Source organism: Onychostruthus taczanowskii, unplaced genomic scaffold, assembly GCF_017590055.1.
Source record: "Onychostruthus taczanowskii isolate IOZ18803 unplaced genomic scaffold, ASM1759005v1 scaffold135, whole genome shotgun sequence".
NCBI lineage: Eukaryota > Metazoa > Chordata > Aves > Passeriformes > Passeridae > Onychostruthus > Onychostruthus taczanowskii.
In genome coordinates, this window is record NW_024498518.1 from 1,005,978 (window position 1) to 1,023,987 (window position 18,010).

At 52.4% G+C, this 18,010-nt stretch overlaps 2 protein-coding genes across 2 annotated transcripts; one reads left to right on the forward strand and one right to left on the reverse strand.

Annotated features, from left to right (window-relative positions):
• Window positions 1-303: 303 nt before the first annotated feature.
• On the forward strand, window positions 304-7,250 carry ITGB2 (integrin subunit beta 2). Its single transcript, XM_041397088.1, has 15 exons — window positions 304-367; window positions 673-761; window positions 1,062-1,245; window positions 1,437-1,607; window positions 1,810-2,051; window positions 2,386-2,541; window positions 2,746-2,841; window positions 2,974-3,063; window positions 3,241-3,381; window positions 3,634-3,818; window positions 4,487-4,731; window positions 4,969-5,188; window positions 5,345-5,559; window positions 5,680-5,846; window positions 6,144-7,250. Exons 1-15 carry the CDS (start codon window positions 304-306, stop codon window positions 6,204-6,206), a joined length of 2,328 nt encoding a protein of 775 aa, XP_041253022.1. The 3' UTR covers window positions 6,207-7,250.
• An 867-nt stretch (window positions 7,251-8,117) lies between these two features.
• KMO (kynurenine 3-monooxygenase) lies at window positions 8,118-17,244 on the reverse strand. The gene is made up of 15 exons (XM_041397091.1): window positions 17,191-17,244; window positions 16,040-16,109; window positions 14,861-14,958; window positions 13,945-14,034; window positions 13,716-13,764; window positions 13,044-13,131; window positions 12,056-12,221; window positions 11,482-11,553; window positions 10,238-10,359; window positions 9,612-9,759; window positions 9,151-9,208; window positions 8,957-9,039; window positions 8,601-8,702; window positions 8,457-8,516; window positions 8,118-8,285 (listed from the first exon to the last, which is right to left on the reverse strand). Exons 1-15 carry the CDS (start codon window positions 17,242-17,244, stop codon window positions 8,118-8,120), a joined length of 1,428 nt encoding a protein of 475 aa, XP_041253025.1.
• Window positions 17,245-18,010: the final 766 nt, after the last annotated feature.

The window sequence follows — 18,010 nt, forward strand, 5'->3', positions numbered from 1 at the left end:
TTGAAACTGATGACCTGGTTTTCAGACACTGTGTCTAATATTGCTATAATGGGCAATGCCTGTTGTTCCTTTTTTTTTCTTATTCCTTTTTCTTCTTTTAACAAATTCCTCTTTTCTGACTTCCCCGTGTTCCATGTTGCAAGGCCATTGTACGGTTAGAGTTTGCTTTGCTGGAGAAAGGTGTGACACATGAGAGTGTTAATGAATGTGATCTCAGCACAGGCTGCCCAGAGAAACTGTGGCTGCCCCATCCCTGGGGCACATCCCAGGTGGTCACAAGAATGCTTTTTTGTCCTGCAGAAAATGCCTCGTGACTGCTGCCTCCAGCTGCCAGAAGTGACCTGGGTGCTGCTGCTGGTGACAACAGGTGAGCCCAACCTGCCTTCCTCCCAGCACCTTTCACGGGCAGTGAAAGAGTGGGGGGATTCAAAATGCTGCCCAACAGCAGCAGGAACATAGCATTCAGAGGTGTGCAAAGGCCATGTCCTTCCACTTCCTGGGATCTGGAGTTAACACAACCCTGAAGGACAGCAAGGCAGCTGAGGGCCCTTCCAGAGCCCCCAGCATTGGCTTGAGAGGCAGGGCAGGCTCAGGCCAGCATGGGTGCCTGGTGTTGGTGTCTGAACACCCCCAGCTGCCCCCCACACCAACTCTGTCTTCTTGCCTTTCCAGCCTTTGCCATGGAGTGCCCCAAGATCAAGGTGGGGACGTGCAAGGACTGCATTCAGTCTGGTCCTGGCTGTGCCTGGTGCAAGAAGCTGGTAGGTTCATGTAGCCTGTCTAGTTGTCACCCCCAGCAGCCAGCTAACAGGCATCAGGATAGTCACCCTCCCTTCCTGGCTTGCCTGACTTCAATGTGGGAATGTTTCATGTCCTGCGTGGAGGATGGGGCCAGGAGGGATCCAACAGCCATGACCTTTCTCCATCAATACCCATCAAAGGTTTTCTTTTCTCCATCAATGCCCTGGAGACGTGGTTTGGGGGCCAGGTAATCTTGTAAGGTGCCTGTTCATCCCCTGCTCCTCTGATTTTTGTTTTCCTGCTGGTGTTGTCACACACAGAATTTCACCAAAGAGGGCGAGCCTGACTCCATCCGCTGTGACACCATTGAGCAGCTGAAGAAGAGGGGGTGCCCAGTCAGTGAGATTGAGTTTCCAGGCAATGAGATCAAGAGAACACAGGACAAGCCCTTAAGCAATGAAACACAGCTGACTCCACAGGAGGTGCACCTGAAGCTGAGGATAGGTATGCTCTGCCCGGTGTTCCCAACTCCCTTCTCCCAACAATGCCCTTCCACTCATCCCCAGACTCACCTGAGACACAGCAACACATTGCAGCCTGCATTTCCACCCCTTTTCTTCCAAGAGAGAGGAGGGGTGGGTGACGGCACAAGGTGGCACAACATGGCAGCTGATCCTGCCATCCCTGTCCCTCAGGCCAGCCTGCTGAGTTTGAGGTGAAGTTTCGCCGTGCCATGGGGTATCCCATTGATCTCTACTACCTCATGGACCTCTCCTACTCCATGCTGGATGACTTGGAGAACGTGAAGAAGCTGGGAGGGGAGCTGCTCAGGGCGCTGGAGAGCACCACCCCTTCTCGGCGCATTGGTGAGCCTGTCTTCAGCCTGGCACATCTGTTTGCTGCTGGGAAGAGTTGCAGGGCTGGAGGGGGATGTGGGAAGTGGACAGCAGCTGTTCTCTGCCAGGCTGAAGAGTGTGGCAGGGCAAGGGACACGGGCATGTACACTGGGGCCAGCAGATTGTCCATGCCCTGTGTCCTGTCCCTAAAACTGTAGTCTGGCTGCCCTAGGGTTTGGCTCCTTTGTGGACAAGACAGTGCTGCCATTCGTGAACACGCACCCCGAGAAGCTGCAGAACCCCTGCCCCAATAAGGACACCAAGTGCCAGCCTCCCTTTGCCTTCAAGCACATCCTGTCGCTGACGGACAACGCCCAGCAGTTTGAGAGCGAAGTGGGGAAGCAGTTCATCTCAGGGAACCTGGATGCCCCAGAGGGGGGGCTGGATGCCATGATGCAGGCAGCAGTGTGCGGGGTGAGTCCTGCACCTGCCCCGCTGCCAGCAACGGTGCTCAGGCAGGAGGGCTGCTGCCCACGCACACCCTGGAGAGGGCTGCTTTTCCCCCTCTCCAGCTGAGCTCTGGAAGCCCATCCTAAGTTCTGATGTGGCATCAGGGGAGGTCACTCTGGAGGGTACAAGAGAGCATCTTACCCCAGAGCTTCCTAACCCTGATCTCCCTTTTCCCACCTTCCTCGTGCCCCCTGCCCCATGCTGTGGCTGGCAGAAGACTTTGGAAAGGGCCATACCCACTGGCACTGTCCTGCCAGCCTTGCTCAGGGACGGGGGCCACTCTCTGTGCCACTTGCAGGACCGGATTGGCTGGCGCAACGTGACCCGCTTGCTGGTGTTTGCTACTGATGACGGCTTCCACTTTGCTGGGGATGGCAAGCTTGCGGGCATCCTCACCCCCAACGACGGCGAGTGCCACTTGGAGGACAACATGTACAAAAGGAGCAATGAGTTTGTAAGTACCTGGGGGCTGTTCAGCATCTCCAGAACCCCCCACCTCCTTCCCCCAGGCAGAAAAGACAATGTCATGTAAAACAGCCTGTTGCAGAGACCAAAACATCACCTTAATCACCATAAGTTGTGCTGCCACACCAGAAGTGTCTTCTCTTCTGCTGGTGGGGGAGGTTGTGTTGAGTGTGATATCCCTCTCCCCATCCAGGACTACCCTTCTGTTGGCCAGCTGGTCCAGAAACTTGCCGAAAACAACATTCAGCCCATTTTTGCTGTCACCAGTAGGGTGGTGGATGTTTACAAGGTGAGAATATGTCAGATGGTCCAGGTGCCTCCATCCCCTTCCCAGGAGGACAGACTGTGTATCTCCCGCTGCTGTCTCCTGCTCTGCTGTCACGTGGTAGGAGGTGCTCACCTCTTTGCTCTCCACTGGCAGAAACTCAGTGAGATGATCCCAAAGTCGGCGGTGGGGGAGCTGAACGAGGACTCCAGCAACATCATTGAGCTCATCCAAGTGGCCTACAATGTAAGTGCTGGAGTTCTCACCTCTCCAATGACATCACCACATTTCCAGAACCACGCCAGGCAGCTGAGATCCTGACCTGTGGTGCTCTCTGGCTCTTCTTCCTGACCTGCAACCCCATACCCTCTTGGTTCAGTCTACTCTTGGACTGATGGCACTTTCTCCACCATTTTTCCAAAGAACCTCTCCTCGCGGATCATCTTGGACCATTCCACCTTGCTGGACACTCTGGATGTCAAATACGACTCCAAATGCAAAAATGACAAGGACTCCGTGAATGAAGCCAGAGGCCAGTGTGACAATGTCAAGATCAATGAAGAGGTATGCTCTCCTGCAGCAGGAGCACCCCACAGCTTGCACAGCTTCTGTTGCCCATCCTGTTTAATGGCAGGAACCCTGGTTGCTCTTCTAGGCTTTCTGTTTATATTAATTTAATGCCAAGAATGTCCAAAATGCTATGGGATGTGGGAAATCCTCCATTGTTCTGGATGTGCATATCCTGAGCCTAGGGCCAATACCACACTCTGACAGCTGGACATCTGGCCCTCCCCTGTCCTACTCTGCACTTTCTAGGTCACCTTCAAAGTGAAGGTCACAGCCAAGGTGTGCATTCCAAACTATTCCTTCACCATCCGGCCACTAGGCTTCACAGACACCCTCACTGTCCGTGTGGCCAGCAACTGCGACTGCCACTGCAATGACAAGCCTGACCCAACTGCTTGCAATGGGCAAGGCACCATCGAATGTGGGACCTGCAGGTATGTGCTGTCCACCCAAAACACAATTTCAAATGCTGCCAGAGCTGGTGAATTACTGGGAGAGGGATGTTGGGCCAAGCCAGGGCTGGGCTCCATAGCTTTGCACACATTTTTTTGCTCTGAGAGGTGGATTTGTGCATTCCCCTTGGAACTGTCCCCTGTGTACATGGAGGCAGAGGATACAATGAGCTTGCTCTTCTGTTGGTGGAGGTTATGCTGTTTTCCTAAGGGCATCAATCCCTCCAACTATCCATCCATCCCAGTATCAAATCATCCACCAATCTACCCACTGAGCAGACACAGATTTCTGTAGAAATCTCTCAAAATCCTATTTCTTGGCTGCAGCTCACACAGCATAATTATTGCTTCATGGCCTCTCAGTGACAAGGAGAGGAAAAGACTGGGTTTCCTCAGGAAATACTCACATCTTCTTGGCAAGGGCTGGGAAATTATATATACAACAATAATTTCTGGGTGGTGTGAATATGACTGATGAAAAAGCAGCATTTCTGAGGTTTTCTCCCTGCTCCAGCACGGAGTTAGCACCAACATGCTGTCATTGTTTTTTGGTGAGGCTGTCCCAGATTTGCTCCACTTTTGCAGAGGTCTGGGCCCTGTGCACGACGCATGGCCGCTGACCCAAGCTTGCTCCTCTCCTCTGGCGGCAGCTGCAATTCAAGGTACACAGGGAAGAACTGCGAGTGCGACACCAAAGGAAAGACCAGCAAGGAGCTGGAGCACAGCTGCCGGAGGGACAACAGCTCGGTGCTCTGCTCGGGGCAGGGGGACTGCGTGTGCGGGCAGTGCGTGTGCCACACCAGCGACGTGCCTGGCAAGTACATCTACGGCACCTACTGCCAGTGCGACAACATGAACTGCGAGTTCTTCAACGGCTCCCTCTGCGGCGGCCCAGGTGACGCACCAGGGACAGCTTCTCCACTCCTTAGAAGAATTAGATGCCATGGGAGATGTGGACTTTTTGTGCCATAACCCCAGTGGGAGGGTTTGGGGCTGCTGGGTCCCACCACACCAGCCTGTAGGACTTCCTTGAGGGTGGTGTGGTGAGGGCAGGGTGGGTGATGCTCCCCAAGCATGGGCAGAGGGAGGGTGGCCTGGCTGTCTGCAGGATCTGAAAGATCTTTCTCTGCAGCACGTGGGCAGTGTGACTGCGGGGCGTGCAAGTGCCTGCCTGGATATGAGGGCAGCGCCTGCCAGTGCCAGCAATCCACGGAGAGCTGCCTCAACGCCCGCAGGCACGTGTGCAGCCTCCGTGGGACCTGCCACTGCAACCGCTGCCAGTGCACGGGAGGGTACCAGCCCCCCTTCTGCCAGGAATGCCCAGGCTGCCCTTCTCCCTGTGGCAAATACATGTGAGTGATGGGCACAGAGAGGGCAGCGGGGATCCCCAGTATCCCAGAGATGCACAGGAAGGCCTTGCCTGTGCTTGGGCAGAGCCCAAAATGCCCAAAGTCAGGTGAGAGCATTTCTGCTCCTGCAGATGTGAGCTGCAGCTGCTTGTTTTGCAGCTCCTGTGTGGAGTGCAAGTTCTTCAGCAGCGGCCCCTTTGAGAAGAACTGCTCCCAGGCCTGTGCCAACATCCAGCTGGACACAAACTCAACAGACTTGAGCACAAGTGATAGGAAATGCAGGGAAAAGGATTCCCAAAACTGCTGGATGTCCTTCCGTATGTTCCAGGAAGATGGCGAGGAGATATATACCGTCATCGTTAATCCTGATAGAGGTATACCATCCCCGCTCCTCCTGCCCTGCCACAGGCAGGCTGCCAGCCCTGCCATGGCAGCCTCGCTGCTTCACCAGGGGCTGCACCCCGACACCGTCTGTCTGTCTGTCTGTCCCACAGAGTGCCCACAGCCTCCCAACGTCCCACTGATCGTGGGCAGCACCATCGCTGGCGTGTTCCTCATTGGCGTTCTGGTCCTGGTCATCTGGCGGCTCTTGATGGAGCTGATTGACCGTCGGGAATACCGCCGGTTTGAGAAGGAGAAGGCCAAAGCCAAGTGGAATGATGTAAGAGAGCCCATCCGTGCCAGTGGGGCATTCTGGGGTGCTCAGATCCACTGGGGAGGGGACTGTAGGAGGGGACATCCTTTCGAGGCAGCCATGTAGACCTGAGCCCTCCCCACTGCTCATTTTTCAGCCCAGCTGGATTTTGCCATTTAGGGGCCTAAATATCCTATGGATAAATATCCTACAGCCTAAATATCCTTCTTCCAATGCTCTCTGTGCTGTTGGCATTGGGATGGGTGGGATGGGTAATGCTCTGCTGGAAAGCCCAACACAAGCCTCTCTCTTCTCTCCCTCCAGGCTGATAATCCCCTCTTCAAGAGTGCCACCACCACTGTCGTCAACCCCAGGTTTAATGAATGAGGCCGTACCTGGCAGCACTGGGATGCACTGTTAAATAAGGAAATGCCAAGCTAAGGAAAGTTCAAACTAAGGAAATCTTGAACTAAGGCTCCCACCCCTTCTTCTTTATCCTCATGGTTTCGTCCCTTCTTCCAAGAGGCCCCCATCATGTCAGGTGCTGGCTGAGGGACTGCAGCCATGCCAGACTCCTGGCCCACTGCTTGATGATTGTGTTAGTGGAGCTGGTAGAGCAGAACACCACAGGAATATGCAGTGGCTCCTGTCCCATCTCCTGATGCTAACCTTGCTTTCTGGCAGCAGTCTTGGACACTGAGCCCCAAAGCCAGCTGAGAGCACAGAGTGCTTCCAGCTTTGATTTTGAACTGAGATTTCAAAACTGCCATCTCTCTTCTGCTGCAGCAGGATCTGCCTCCAGGCTGCTCCATGCCTTCCCCTGCTGCCTTGGTCTCCACCACTGTGCAATGTTTTCCAGAGAACTCACTGCTGAGTAGGACATAAAGGGTGCAAGCAGCTGTTCTAGAGGCTGCAGTGATATGATAGACCCTAAGGACTATTGAGCACCTGTACTTTGTGATGAAGAGCAGCTGGAGAAGATGCACTGGATCTTTTTCCCAAATCACCAACTGCTCCCTGACATCACTCAGATCTACCTCAGGCAAGGTTCTGCCTGGGCTTCTGCATGCTTGGCTTACCTCCTTCAGCCTTGAAGTCCTCTGCACAGTAAGGAGCCACTGTTTGATCTATGAAACTTGATCTATGAGCGCCTGGAAAATGAAGGTTGGAGGTCAGCCATGTCTTCTTCCACCCCTTGGGGCATGATCTTCTCCCTGCTTTGCGAGCATGTTAGACATACCAGGAGCCAGCTGTGCAAAACACCTGGCAGTACCCAGAGCATCTCCAGCTCGGCACTTATCCCAACCCCACACAGCAGCCAGTTGCTCTTACATTGTGGGTCATTCCTGTGAAATGGTGGTACAGCTCCTTATTTGCCTTAAGTTTGGGATTAATTTGCATAGAATTGTATTGTGTTGCATCTTTATTTGCTCTCTGAAGAGGTTTAATGTGAATAAATATTAATATATAAGGTAAATACATCTGTCCTGCTAAGAATTAGATGCAAGAGCAGCAGCTAAAGCATTCATTGGAGAAACTACAGTCACTGTGTTTTCCATAGGTACAGTGCCTGGGAAAGACCCCAGCTAGAGAAGCAAACTGTTTTCTACACAATTTGCCATCTATGCCATGAATGGTGCTCCCTTGCAAGCCAAAACTGACTCATTGAATAGTGCAGAGCAGTTCTCATCCCTCCCATGTGCTGGCAGCTGTACATAGACCACCTCAAATGAGACTGGCAGTGCCACATCAGATCAGGGGTCAATTTGAGCCATTTTATTGTTCTTAAGCAGTGACTGTGAGGGTCTAGGGCAAGGTAAGAAGAAGAAAAGTGTGTCTGATAATCCTCCTAGTTCTAGCCCAGGCTGCAGCTATTTTTGGCTTCAGGACCCTCAAAATGTTGTCTTGTTTTTGGCAAGAGCAGCAGTTTGCAGGCTGGGACACACTGGTCAGGTCACAGAATCATGAGATCATTAAGGCTGGGAAAGAACTGTACTATGACTCACCATCTAACCACTAACCCAGCATGGGCAGGTCCAACACTAAACCATAATCTGTAAGTGCCACATCCACACACCACATCCCTTAAGGCCAGGCTGCCAAGGTTACACACCTGAGTCCCTGGAGGGGCTTTCTGGGCAATGTGCCTGATGGGCTCCTCTCAGCTGGGAAAGGGAGAAAGGCCAAACTGCCTTTCTTTCAGAGATGCCAAACCACATCCCAAGAGAAACAAAATCACCCAGCTGAGCCAACAGTCCGTGCCTTCGTTTTTATTACAACAAGGAGCTCCCCATACATTTAATCCACTCGTGTGCCAAAGGGAAGGGTTCCAATATTCTTCAGATAATGGGGCCAGCCCCACAGGTCTTCCAAGCAGAAGTTCAAGTTCCGTGCCAGATGCTTTATCAGGAGGTAGGTGCCCCCCAGTCCTGCTGCCCCCACTACAAAGAGCCCTCGATTAATTACCTGCAAGTGCAAAGAGAAACCCCAACCTGGTCAGAGGCCGGCCCCTACCCTGCAGCACCAAGCAAAGTCATCACACCTGGCAGCATCCCACCACCAAAGCTAGCAGTGCTGGTGTGCAGGACGCTCCCAAGGCTCATGGCATGGGGAGGATGGGCACCACCCCTGACCAACCTTTGTCTGCCATTTCCAGCGCTGAAGGGCCTCATGGTAGCGAATTCTGGTGAAGGTCACCTGGGAGGGGTTGCAGGAGAATGTCACCACCCCAAAGCCTGGCAGGAGGAGCTCACGGAAGTGGGGAATGACATGCTGGCTTACCATGGTGTACAGTGGGACAATGGTGGAAGGCATGAGGGCGTGGAGGAAGTTGTCTACGCGCTTCCGGAAAATGAACCACGTTGAATTGACGTGCTCACGCATCTGCAACAGAGCAACACTCACCCCTGTGCTGTGGGTTTTGTCAGAGCTCCCCTGTGCTTTGCCAGCTCTCCTACTGTCCTGGAGGTGATGCAGGGATCAGTGCCACCTCAGCCCCAGTGACATTCCCAAGGAGCTCTGAGGCTAAACCTGCCAGGGTGAGAGCCCAGCCAGAGGCCCTGCCTGCTGCATGTACCCTGAGAGCTCTGCTGTGGGCATGGCCCGTGGGACCACGGGTCTGTGTGGGGCTCACCTACCTCTACATAATTGTACATGGCTAAATCCGAGATGGCGTGGTCATCTGGCACCCTCAGCCTGGAGAACTCAGGGAGGCAGGCAGCTGGGAGAGGAAAGAAGCAGTTCACGGGCAGCTCCCTGCAGGGTACCCAGCTGCCCTCAGGTGCAGAGGGATGTTCCTCTGCTCCTGCACGTCCCCAGCCACCTCACTCACCAAGGTCATTGTGGAACTGGTCCATTAATTCATCAAAGACCAGACAATCTTCAAAGCCCTGGGAGGAATATTAGGATGCACACATTCAGGAGAAGTGCTCTCATGGATGCTTGCCTAGTGTAGCTCTTTGGTCCCACTGACCACAGCTTCAGAGCAGGAGTCTTACTCCAGGCCCCTCTGACAGGGGTCTTGAGAGAAATCGAGGGGATTGCCTTTCCCAGCTGCCTGGAACCCCCTCCCATATAGTCCTCTGCTCCATGGGAAGGTGGCATCACCACCCTGTCCCCTGTCCTTCCCAGGAGGACATCCTGACAGGAGCTCAGCCCCTGCCAATGCAGAGGACAGGAGGCTGTGGGACAGGCCAGCCCATGAGCTCTACGGAGTTAAACACTAAAACCAGGAGTTTGTGGGTGAAAGGAGTGGGATCCCCACCAAGAGGGACAGGCCCGCCATGAACTTACTGCATTCATGCCCTGTCCGTAGAAGGGCACAACAGCATGAGCAGCATCTCCCATCAGCACGCACCGGGAGGAGAGGTTGTAGGAAGAGCACTTCACAGAGATCATGGCCTGGGCTGGCAGCAAAAAGTAATCGTGCTTCAGCTCTTGCCTTCAGGTAAAACAACAGATTTTGTTGTGTGGGACCACAAGAGAGAAGAGCTCAAGCCGTGCCACAGCCAAGCTGAGGAAGCCAGGCCACAGACACTGTCAGCTCTTGTATGCAATCCCCAAGCGTGTGCACTAGGCTGTTTGTGCTGGGAAAATGTGGAAGTCAACTTCCCCCCTGTGGACCAGACATTTTGTCTGCAGGTTTTAAGTTCTGCACACATCTTAATATTAAATCAATAACTTGATCATTGACATCTTGGTCCTCTTATTGTGAGCAGTGGTAGATGTTGGTCAATGTAGGAAGAACATACCAGAGAATATCTGAGCTTCTCAGTTAATATGAAGTCCTGGGATAATTCATTTTAAGAGGAAAAGAAACTGCCTAACACAGCTGAGACTGTTGATATCACCCAAGAAAAAGCCCATCCCATAATAGATACCTGTGTTGATGAGTGAAAAGAGGAGATGGGAACACTTACTCTCCGATAAGGGGAATGGCATCTGGGAAGTAGGTCTGGAAAAACCCCAGCACTTGCTCGCCTGTTGTGAGCTTCTCAAACTCCTCAAAGGGCATGAAGAGCGTGCAGGTGAAGGACTTGTCCTGCCAGCCAGGAAACAGGGTCAGTAAGAAGCCCAGAGAGCAGAGGGAACACGTGGCACCTGAAGCAGCAGCTCAGTGCCCAGCCTGCCACCTGGCAATCACAGTGACCCATTGGCACAGCAAGGGACTAATGTCAGGCCACCCACTTTCTCATGGTGGGCAGGCACAGGGGAGGCAGAAACAGTGTGTGGCTGGGCCTGGCACAGTGTCCTGATGCTCCTGGTGTGTAGTTTACAGCATCCAGCTCCAGAGTGCTGGTTTGTGGGGTCTGCTTGGGCTCAGGTGTGTGGGCAGAGAGAGGTGCCACAGGTGCCTACTCAGCACTGCGAGGTGGGACTGGCTCTGAGCACCCTGTCCTGCACCCCCTTAGGCTGTGGTCAGCCTGGCACAGGCTGGGTGTCCTTCCTGGCTCTTCTCTGGACATGTGCCAGAGTGACCAAGAAGGCCAGTGGCACCTGGCTTGTGTGAGAAACTGTGGCCAGCAGGACCAGGGAAGTGATTCTTGCCCTGCACTCAGCACTGGGGAGGCCACACCTCGAGTGCTGTGTCCAGCTCTGGGCCCCTCAGTTTAGGAAGGACATTGAGGTGCTGTAGCATGTCCAGAGAGGGACAAGAGAGCTGGTGAAGGATCTGGAGCACAAATCCTATGAGTAACAGCTGAGGGAGCTGGGGGTATTTAGCCTGGAGAAAAGGAGGCTCAGTGGAGACATCATCACTCTCTACAACACTCAGCTCAGGCTCTGCTCCCAGGTAACAAGGGACCAGATGAGAGGACACAGTGTTAAACTGCACAAGGGGAGGTTTAGACTGGACATCAGGAAGAATTTCTTCACAGAAAGGGTGATCAGACATTGGAATGGGCTGCCCGGGGAGCTGGTGGAGTCACCATCCCTGCAGGTTTTTAAGGAAAGACTGGATGTGGCACTCAGTGCCATGGTCTGGTTGACGAGGTGGTATTGGGTCATGGTTGGACTCTGTGATCTCAGAGATCTTTTCCAATCTAATTGATTCTGTGTTTCGGTTATCCAGTGACTCCTGACCCTTCCAATCCCTGCCACCAGAGCCGTTCATCCCCACCAGCCCCCTCCTGTGCCCCAGGAGAACATGGCCCTGGGCTATCACCATGTTGGGCAGTGCAATCATCATGAAGGTATTCCTCGGCCAGATATGGAGGTAGTTTGGTTCCATGGCAAACTGAAAGAGAAAGAAAATTGCCTTGTATCCTTGACCTGCCCTGCTCAGCTTCCCCAGCCCAGGCTCTGGCTTCCCTCCAGACCAGCACAACAGTTCCCATGGGAAGATGCAACAACTACAGGGCCTCTTTCTGGTCCCTGATGCTTCAGGGAGACACAGAGCAAGGGAAAGAGGAAAGGGTAAAAAATTTGGGCAAAAATCTGATGCTTTGCAATTGCTGGTGTCCTCACAGACATGTTCCCATACCTCCAGGACCACTCAGAGCCAGAGTTAATCCCACCACTCCAGCACAGGCTCTCTAGGATTTTTGCATGCAGGTACCAACATTGGCCCCACGTTTGGAAGAGGAAGAGATCCATGCCTTATCTTAGGAAAGGTTTAATCCCTGAACCCCAGGTGAGAAATCAATTCTTCCAAAGCTGTTGCAGCAGAGCCACAGTGAGAAGGGGGTGGGATATCCAACTGTGAAGGTTGTAGAAGCCCCTGGGACAGGCACACTCACATCTCCATCCTTGGGAGGGATGGTCAGCTCCATGTAGCCATGAGGAATGTACTCGTGGCTGTAGTTGAAGCGTGTTTGCCTCATGAACTGTTTCCTGACTGTTGAGAAGGCTCCGTCACACCCCACGATGAGATCGTAGGTCACTTCCAAGGTCTGCTGGTCAGATCTGAAAGCAGGACAGTACCTTGGATCAATCTGCTCTTTAAGGCCCCTTCCCACCCTAACCATTCCATGATTCTGTTGTTAATCCTCCTGTAACTCCAGACCAGCTCAGCACCCCTATGCCCAGAGGATCTGCCTTTTGCAAAATGTGTTAATAATCTTCTAGGGTGGGGGAAGATCAGCTCGCACTGCTTAGGAAGCACAGCATTAGGATGAATAATTATCCTGTAGTTTATCAAAAGCATAACTCTGCCAGGTCTACTCAGCAATGCAGTGGGCACTTTTGGGATAACACTGCTGTTTTGCAGAGCCTGCAGCACCCACCAGGAGGATGGGGGCAGGACCAGAGCTTGTGTGAAAGACTGTGAAACAAGGTCATGGAACCTCGAATGGTTTGGGTCTGAAGGGACCTTAAAGCTCAGCCCGTTCCACCCCCTGCCATGGGCAGAGACACAACACCAGGGTGCTCAGAGCTTCATCCAGCCTGGCCTGGAACACTCCCAGGGATGGGGCATCAGCAGTTATCCACCCTCCCTGATGAGCAATCTGTCCCTGCACCCAGTGCCATGGATATTGGTAGTTTATCCCCTGCACAGGTAAGGAAGTGTGTGCCTGCTGCCGGCCTGGGGGCTTAGGGAGTTCCTTAAACCTTTCTCACTCTCCCCAGGAGTGCTGCCTTGATGTCTCTCCTTTCCAAAGCTGGAACAAGATTTTGCCTGCACAGAAGTTTCAAAACTGAGATTGCTCAATTGTTTGAGGTTTTATGAATGATTAAGCAGAAACTAACTGACCACAGTGCTCGATCTCACTCTTGTCCAGGGATTACCTTTTTATGGATAATGTCCCCAACTCTGCATTGCACCCGAGGAGCTTGTGTCCAAAGAACAGTTTAGTGTTGGAGTACTTCTCAGCAGCTGTGAAAAGAAAAGACAACTAAATGTAGAGGAGTTTACTGTGACTGCAAAAAATATTTCCAAGAGATCCCTAAATTACAGGGATTTTTGCCATTACAGCAAATAATTTGCTGTGTTGCATGAGGGCCAGCAGGCAGGGCACACAGGGACTGGTCAGCTACGGTATAAACTACTTGAAAATGCAAGGAATCCTGCAAGGATTTTTTTCTTCCCCACAGTGACATGAGTCACTGACTGCTTTCCACCATCACTCCACTGAAGTTCAGGAAGGGATGAGGTGCCTGCAGTCAGCGGGAAATTTGCATGAATTTGGTCTAGTCTGATTGGCCATAGAGCTCCGATTTCTATTTGTCTCTGTACAATCAGGGGTTATGGAAAATGCCACAAGCCATGACAAGGCTGAGCAGGTGTCTCCTGCTCAGCTGGGAACCAGCACAGATTTTCCTCTGCTCTTTCAGGTTTGCACTTTGTGAGATCTTGGTAAGGGAGCTTACCAAGATCAAAGTCTTCTAGTCATGGGGCAAACCCTAAACCCCCAGCTAAAAGTGTGTTGGAAGAATTTGCAAACAGAAGTGACAGCCTACCCGTCAGCAGCTCTTTGTTTAAGTTTGCTCTGTCCACAGAGAGAATATACTGCAAGGCAAACAAACAGAAAGCTTTGCTGAAGGACACACTCTGCACGGCCAGACAGGAAAGCCCCCCTTCCCTCATTCTCTCCAGCCTCTCCCACATCCATGAGCCCCACACTGTCCATGACACAGAGACACAAATGCTGACAAAGACCTCTTGTGCTCTGCAAAGCAACTCCAGTACCTGGTCCTTCTTCCCATAAGGGATGGAGTATTTTTTCCCTGAAGGTGTGTGTATCCGCCTTGCCCGCATGGGAATGCCCTTGGCCACAATCTGAAAGAGAAGGGAACACAGCCCACACCTCTGGCCAGAACTGTGGGTTTTTAGTATGAGTTACCAAGCATCATCCCCTCTCCCAAGCACTGCACTTGAGGGAGAATGGAGGGCTCTTTCCTCACACATTTCCAAATCTCCAGGGAAAACTTGAACAGGGCTGTCATGTCAATTTACTACAGTTTACTGAGATTACTTACAAGCTCATGCTCATAAAAATCAGAGGGAAATTGTCTTCGGATAGAGGGACATGAAAAATCCCAGAGTGCTGGACAGAGCAGAGGATGAAAGCCAAATTACACCCTGGGACTGGGATGTGTGTTGTCAAATTCTGGGCTCCTCTGCAGGGATCCAGGGAGCAGGAGATCCCACCACTGCCAGCAGCTGGATGTTAAATGGTAGCCAGTACCCTGCAGAAGAATGCTGGGCTCCCAGCCAAGCGTGCTGGGCAGAAAGCAGCGTGGATGGATTTCAGGGGTCAGCCCAGAGATCAAGGTTTTCTGGGAAAATACAAATCCGGACATGTCAGTGGGGAAAACAGCTGCCTTTATTGCATCCTGCTTTATTGCATCAGCTCTTTTGGGAGTCCATCTACTCCTGCCCTGCTTGCCCTCTGCTCCAGGAGGCAGGGGAGCACAGCAGGCAGGTAAACACTGGAAGGTGCTTGGTGTCCCAGGGAAGCACCCACTGCCAGCAGCCTGGGGTGGGGAGGGTCCTGCTGGCAGAGTGCAGGGAAGCAGGGCACAGCCAGACTGCAGGCATGCAGTGGAAGGGGTCTGGCTGGGGCAAGAAAGAGCACAGAGACCAAGAGAGTGTGCCAGGGTACCTGCTCCTCCATCCCCACAGCTCGCAGGGCTTGGCGTCCCCGGTGAGACAGGGCCAGGTTGATGCTCCTGCCACGGGCAAAGCTGGCCACTCGGATATCTGCACGGGAGAGCAACGGGTCATGGAGGCAAGGACAGCTCAGCCTGCTGGGGGGAACATCTCCCAGGCCCCCAGCAGCAACAGCCTGGACCCTCCATGCCACCTCTAGCCTGGGAGAAGCAGATGCAGCCAGCCCAGCAAAGGGAATGCTGGATTCTGACAGCACCCCACGTGCCAGAGGGTACATTAATAGGAAGAGCCATTTCCCTTCTAAATGGAGAAGGCTGAGCAATGAATGCCTGCCAGGCTCTGCTGAGCCCCACAGAGTGATGCTTTTTGGGACATTGGCAAGTCACCTCCTTCGTGGCTGATCAGGTGGAAAAGTCTGGGCATTGGCCTGTTCCTCCTCCAAGCTGCCTCATTTAGATTCCTGGGTTGTCTGGCCAGTGCATGGGGCAGAGCCTCCTCCTCCCAACATGTGCACCAGTGTAGGCAATGGGCCAAAAACAGTAGGATCCATCCAGTTCAGAAGGCAGGTAAGAGCAATCAGAGGCTTTCTGAAGCTGTGGGACTTCTGGCAGTGTTAAGCAGTGCAGCAGAACTGCCTGTTCTGATGTCTGTCAGGGCAGGAAGGGTTACCACAGAGTGACAGGCATGGCTCCTCCCTCCCTTCTCTGCACACTTGAGCCATTTCCATGGTATCATTCCCACCTGCCACTGGGCTTGCCATCTCTGCCCAGGTCTTTTTGTCTGCCAGCTGACAGATACTGAAGATGAACAATTTATCTGCCTTTGAGCTAGTGGCTTGGCTCTAAATCCTAATTTCTCTTTTGTTGGTGCCTTGTGGGCCTGGAAGCTCCATCTTCTGACCCAGCACTGTACTATGATGATTTCTGCAGAGACCAGGCTTCAAAGGTGGGGATTTGAATCAGTGTTTAAGCCAAGAATATAAAAAGGGCATCATTTTAGCAGCTAGAGAGTGGGTTCCCTCCACACAAGATGAACTTCAAATAAATGCTCCTTCCCACCACAGGAGCTAAAGGGGAGAGAGAAAAGAATATCCCCAAACTGCCACTCTCAGCTTTCATTATTTTCTTACAGTTTCAGTGAGCTCACACCGTAATGATCAGGCTGCCCTTACCTTCTCTGGCTTCATAAACATCAACATGGAAGCCTCGTCTAGCAAAGAAACAGGCATTTAATGCACCCACCTACAAGACAAAGATCAGGAAGGGTGGATGAGGCATCTCAGAGGTCACTGCTGAGATGCATCAAAGGAAAGAAGTGATCAGGGGATGCAGCTCAGCATAAACAGGGAGCTCCTTTGAGCAAGAACCTCAGAAGATTTTTTTACTGAAGAGCAGTCCTCTGCCAGCCCTGTGTGTTTGCAGAGTCTCCAAGACAAAAGCCACCCATCAAAACTCTTTTTATGAAGTCATACCAAGCTCAGGCTTGTTTACACACAGCAACTGAATGAGCAGGGCTCACCTCTTCAGCCAGAGACAGCAGGGGCTGGTGCAGGCAAGCTCCAGCTCTGCTCTGTACTGTGTTTACCGTGCTCACTAGTAAAGGGCAGAGCAGCATTCTCTTGAGAACATAGTGAGGGAGAACACTATAAATTTGTCCTGTTTGTAATTTAAATAATTTTTAAAAATTTAATTTCCATTATGAATTGTTGTCAGAACTACAGCCTCTTCTGTCATCACTCTTTTCCAAGAAGCTAATGCCCAAAAAGTCAAGAGAGAGATGTAGGTGAATCAGAGACTCATGGAAGGGTTTGGGTTGGAAAGGATGCTAAAGACCATCTTGTTCCAAACCCCTGCCATAGGCAGGGACACCTTCCACTAGACCAGATTACTCAGAGCCCCATCCTGCCTGGCCTTTAGTGTCACACCTCTCTGCAAGTAGCAGTGGATGAAAACCACCCCCAAACAAAAGTGGGCAGAGGAAGGCATTTCCTCTCAGCCTGACGTTTACTGGTTCCAGTCCTTGCAAAGCATTTCACATTAGAGCTTTGGTTACAGCCAAAATCAGCCAAGGGACAGGGGAACCTGGCAGCCCAAACCAGGGCTGGTTTTTAGTGTACACTGCTCACCCACCCCCCAAACCCCTTCACCCAAGAAAAGAGCAGGAGCCTCCCACGGCAGGAACTCAATCAACCCCTTCGCAGCACCCCGTCATCTGACAGAGGAATGACTTTAAGAAAAACATTCACCCCCACATTCAAGCAGTGTTTTTACAGCCCCAGCTCCCCAGCAAACAATCATGCAGCAGCTAAATGGCATTTCCTACCAGACCACCACCAACAACAGCAACTCTTTTCCCTCGTGGGTCACAGGGCTCCATGCTGGGTCACCCCTGGGTCTCAGATCCCTGCTCTGTCTCTGATCCCTCTGCTTCTCTGCCCTTGCCAGTGGGGAGGGGAAGGGCAGGAATGTGGGTGGCTGAGTCATGCCTGGGTTCTTCTCCCCCGAGTCACATTAAAGTTTAACTCCCAGCCCGGAGACCGTCAGGGAGCCAGCCTGGCTGAGCCTGAGGTGTTGAGATGGCAGCATGGTGTTATTCAGTCAGGCTCCTCTGGAAATTGTAGAGCAATCCTGCAGTCTCCAAGGAATACACACAGAGCAGGAGAAGAACTTGCATTGGCCAGGCTTTTTGCTGCTTCACTGGGATGCAACTGCAGAGGCAGTGGTGGGACAATATGGAGTGACTTCTGGAACCTCTCCTGAGGGTGAGTTGTGAGCTACACTACTTACCAGGAGCCTCATCCCATCTTTGAGGACATCCTTCATCCAAGGAAACTGTGTGTGGCGCAGGGTTTGGGGATGTGATGCTCAGGAGAGGGTCCATGCCTGCTCTGCAGAAGCTTTACAGGACTTAGACAAATCTAACGAGGAGACATCTCTGCAGGCATTATTTCACATGCCCATCCTTGGGAGGGAATGCTCTGCCGAGCCAATGCTGCCCACAGTAAGCATTGCAAAGGGAGGAGCCAATTAGAGCCAAATACAATAATCAAACAGACAGTGAAACTGCAGATATTTGTATCACCAAGTACAACTTATTGCTAAACCTGCCAGGCCCCAGCAGATTTGGCTCAGAGAATCATTAA

What these genes read in the sequence shown, in the direction of transcription:
- KMO (XM_041397091.1), bottom strand. Translation starts at nt 17,244, where the DNA reads ATGGAGCCCTGTGACCCACGAGGGAAAAGAGTTGCTGTTGTTGGTGGT. An exon ending in CTGTTGTTGGTGGTGGTCTG is followed by an intron (nt 16,110 to 17,190) that starts GTAGGAAATGCC and finishes TTTGTCTTGTAG; the next exon opens with GTGGGTGCATTAAATGCCTG. An exon ending in TCCCTCCCAAGGATGGAGAT is followed by an intron (nt 11,554 to 12,055) that starts GTGAGTGTGCCT and finishes TTTCTCTTTCAG; the next exon opens with TTTGCCATGGAACCAAACTA.
- ITGB2 (XM_041397088.1), top strand. Translation starts at nt 304, where the DNA reads ATGCCTCGTGACTGCTGCCTCCAGCTGCCAGAAGTGACCTGGGTGCTG. An exon ending in ATGTCAAGATCAATGAAGAG is followed by an intron (nt 3,382 to 3,633) that starts GTATGCTCTCCT and finishes TGCACTTTCTAG; the next exon opens with GTCACCTTCAAAGTGAAGGT. An exon ending in ATCGAATGTGGGACCTGCAG is followed by an intron (nt 3,819 to 4,486) that starts GTATGTGCTGTC and finishes CTCTGGCGGCAG; the next exon opens with CTGCAATTCAAGGTACACAG.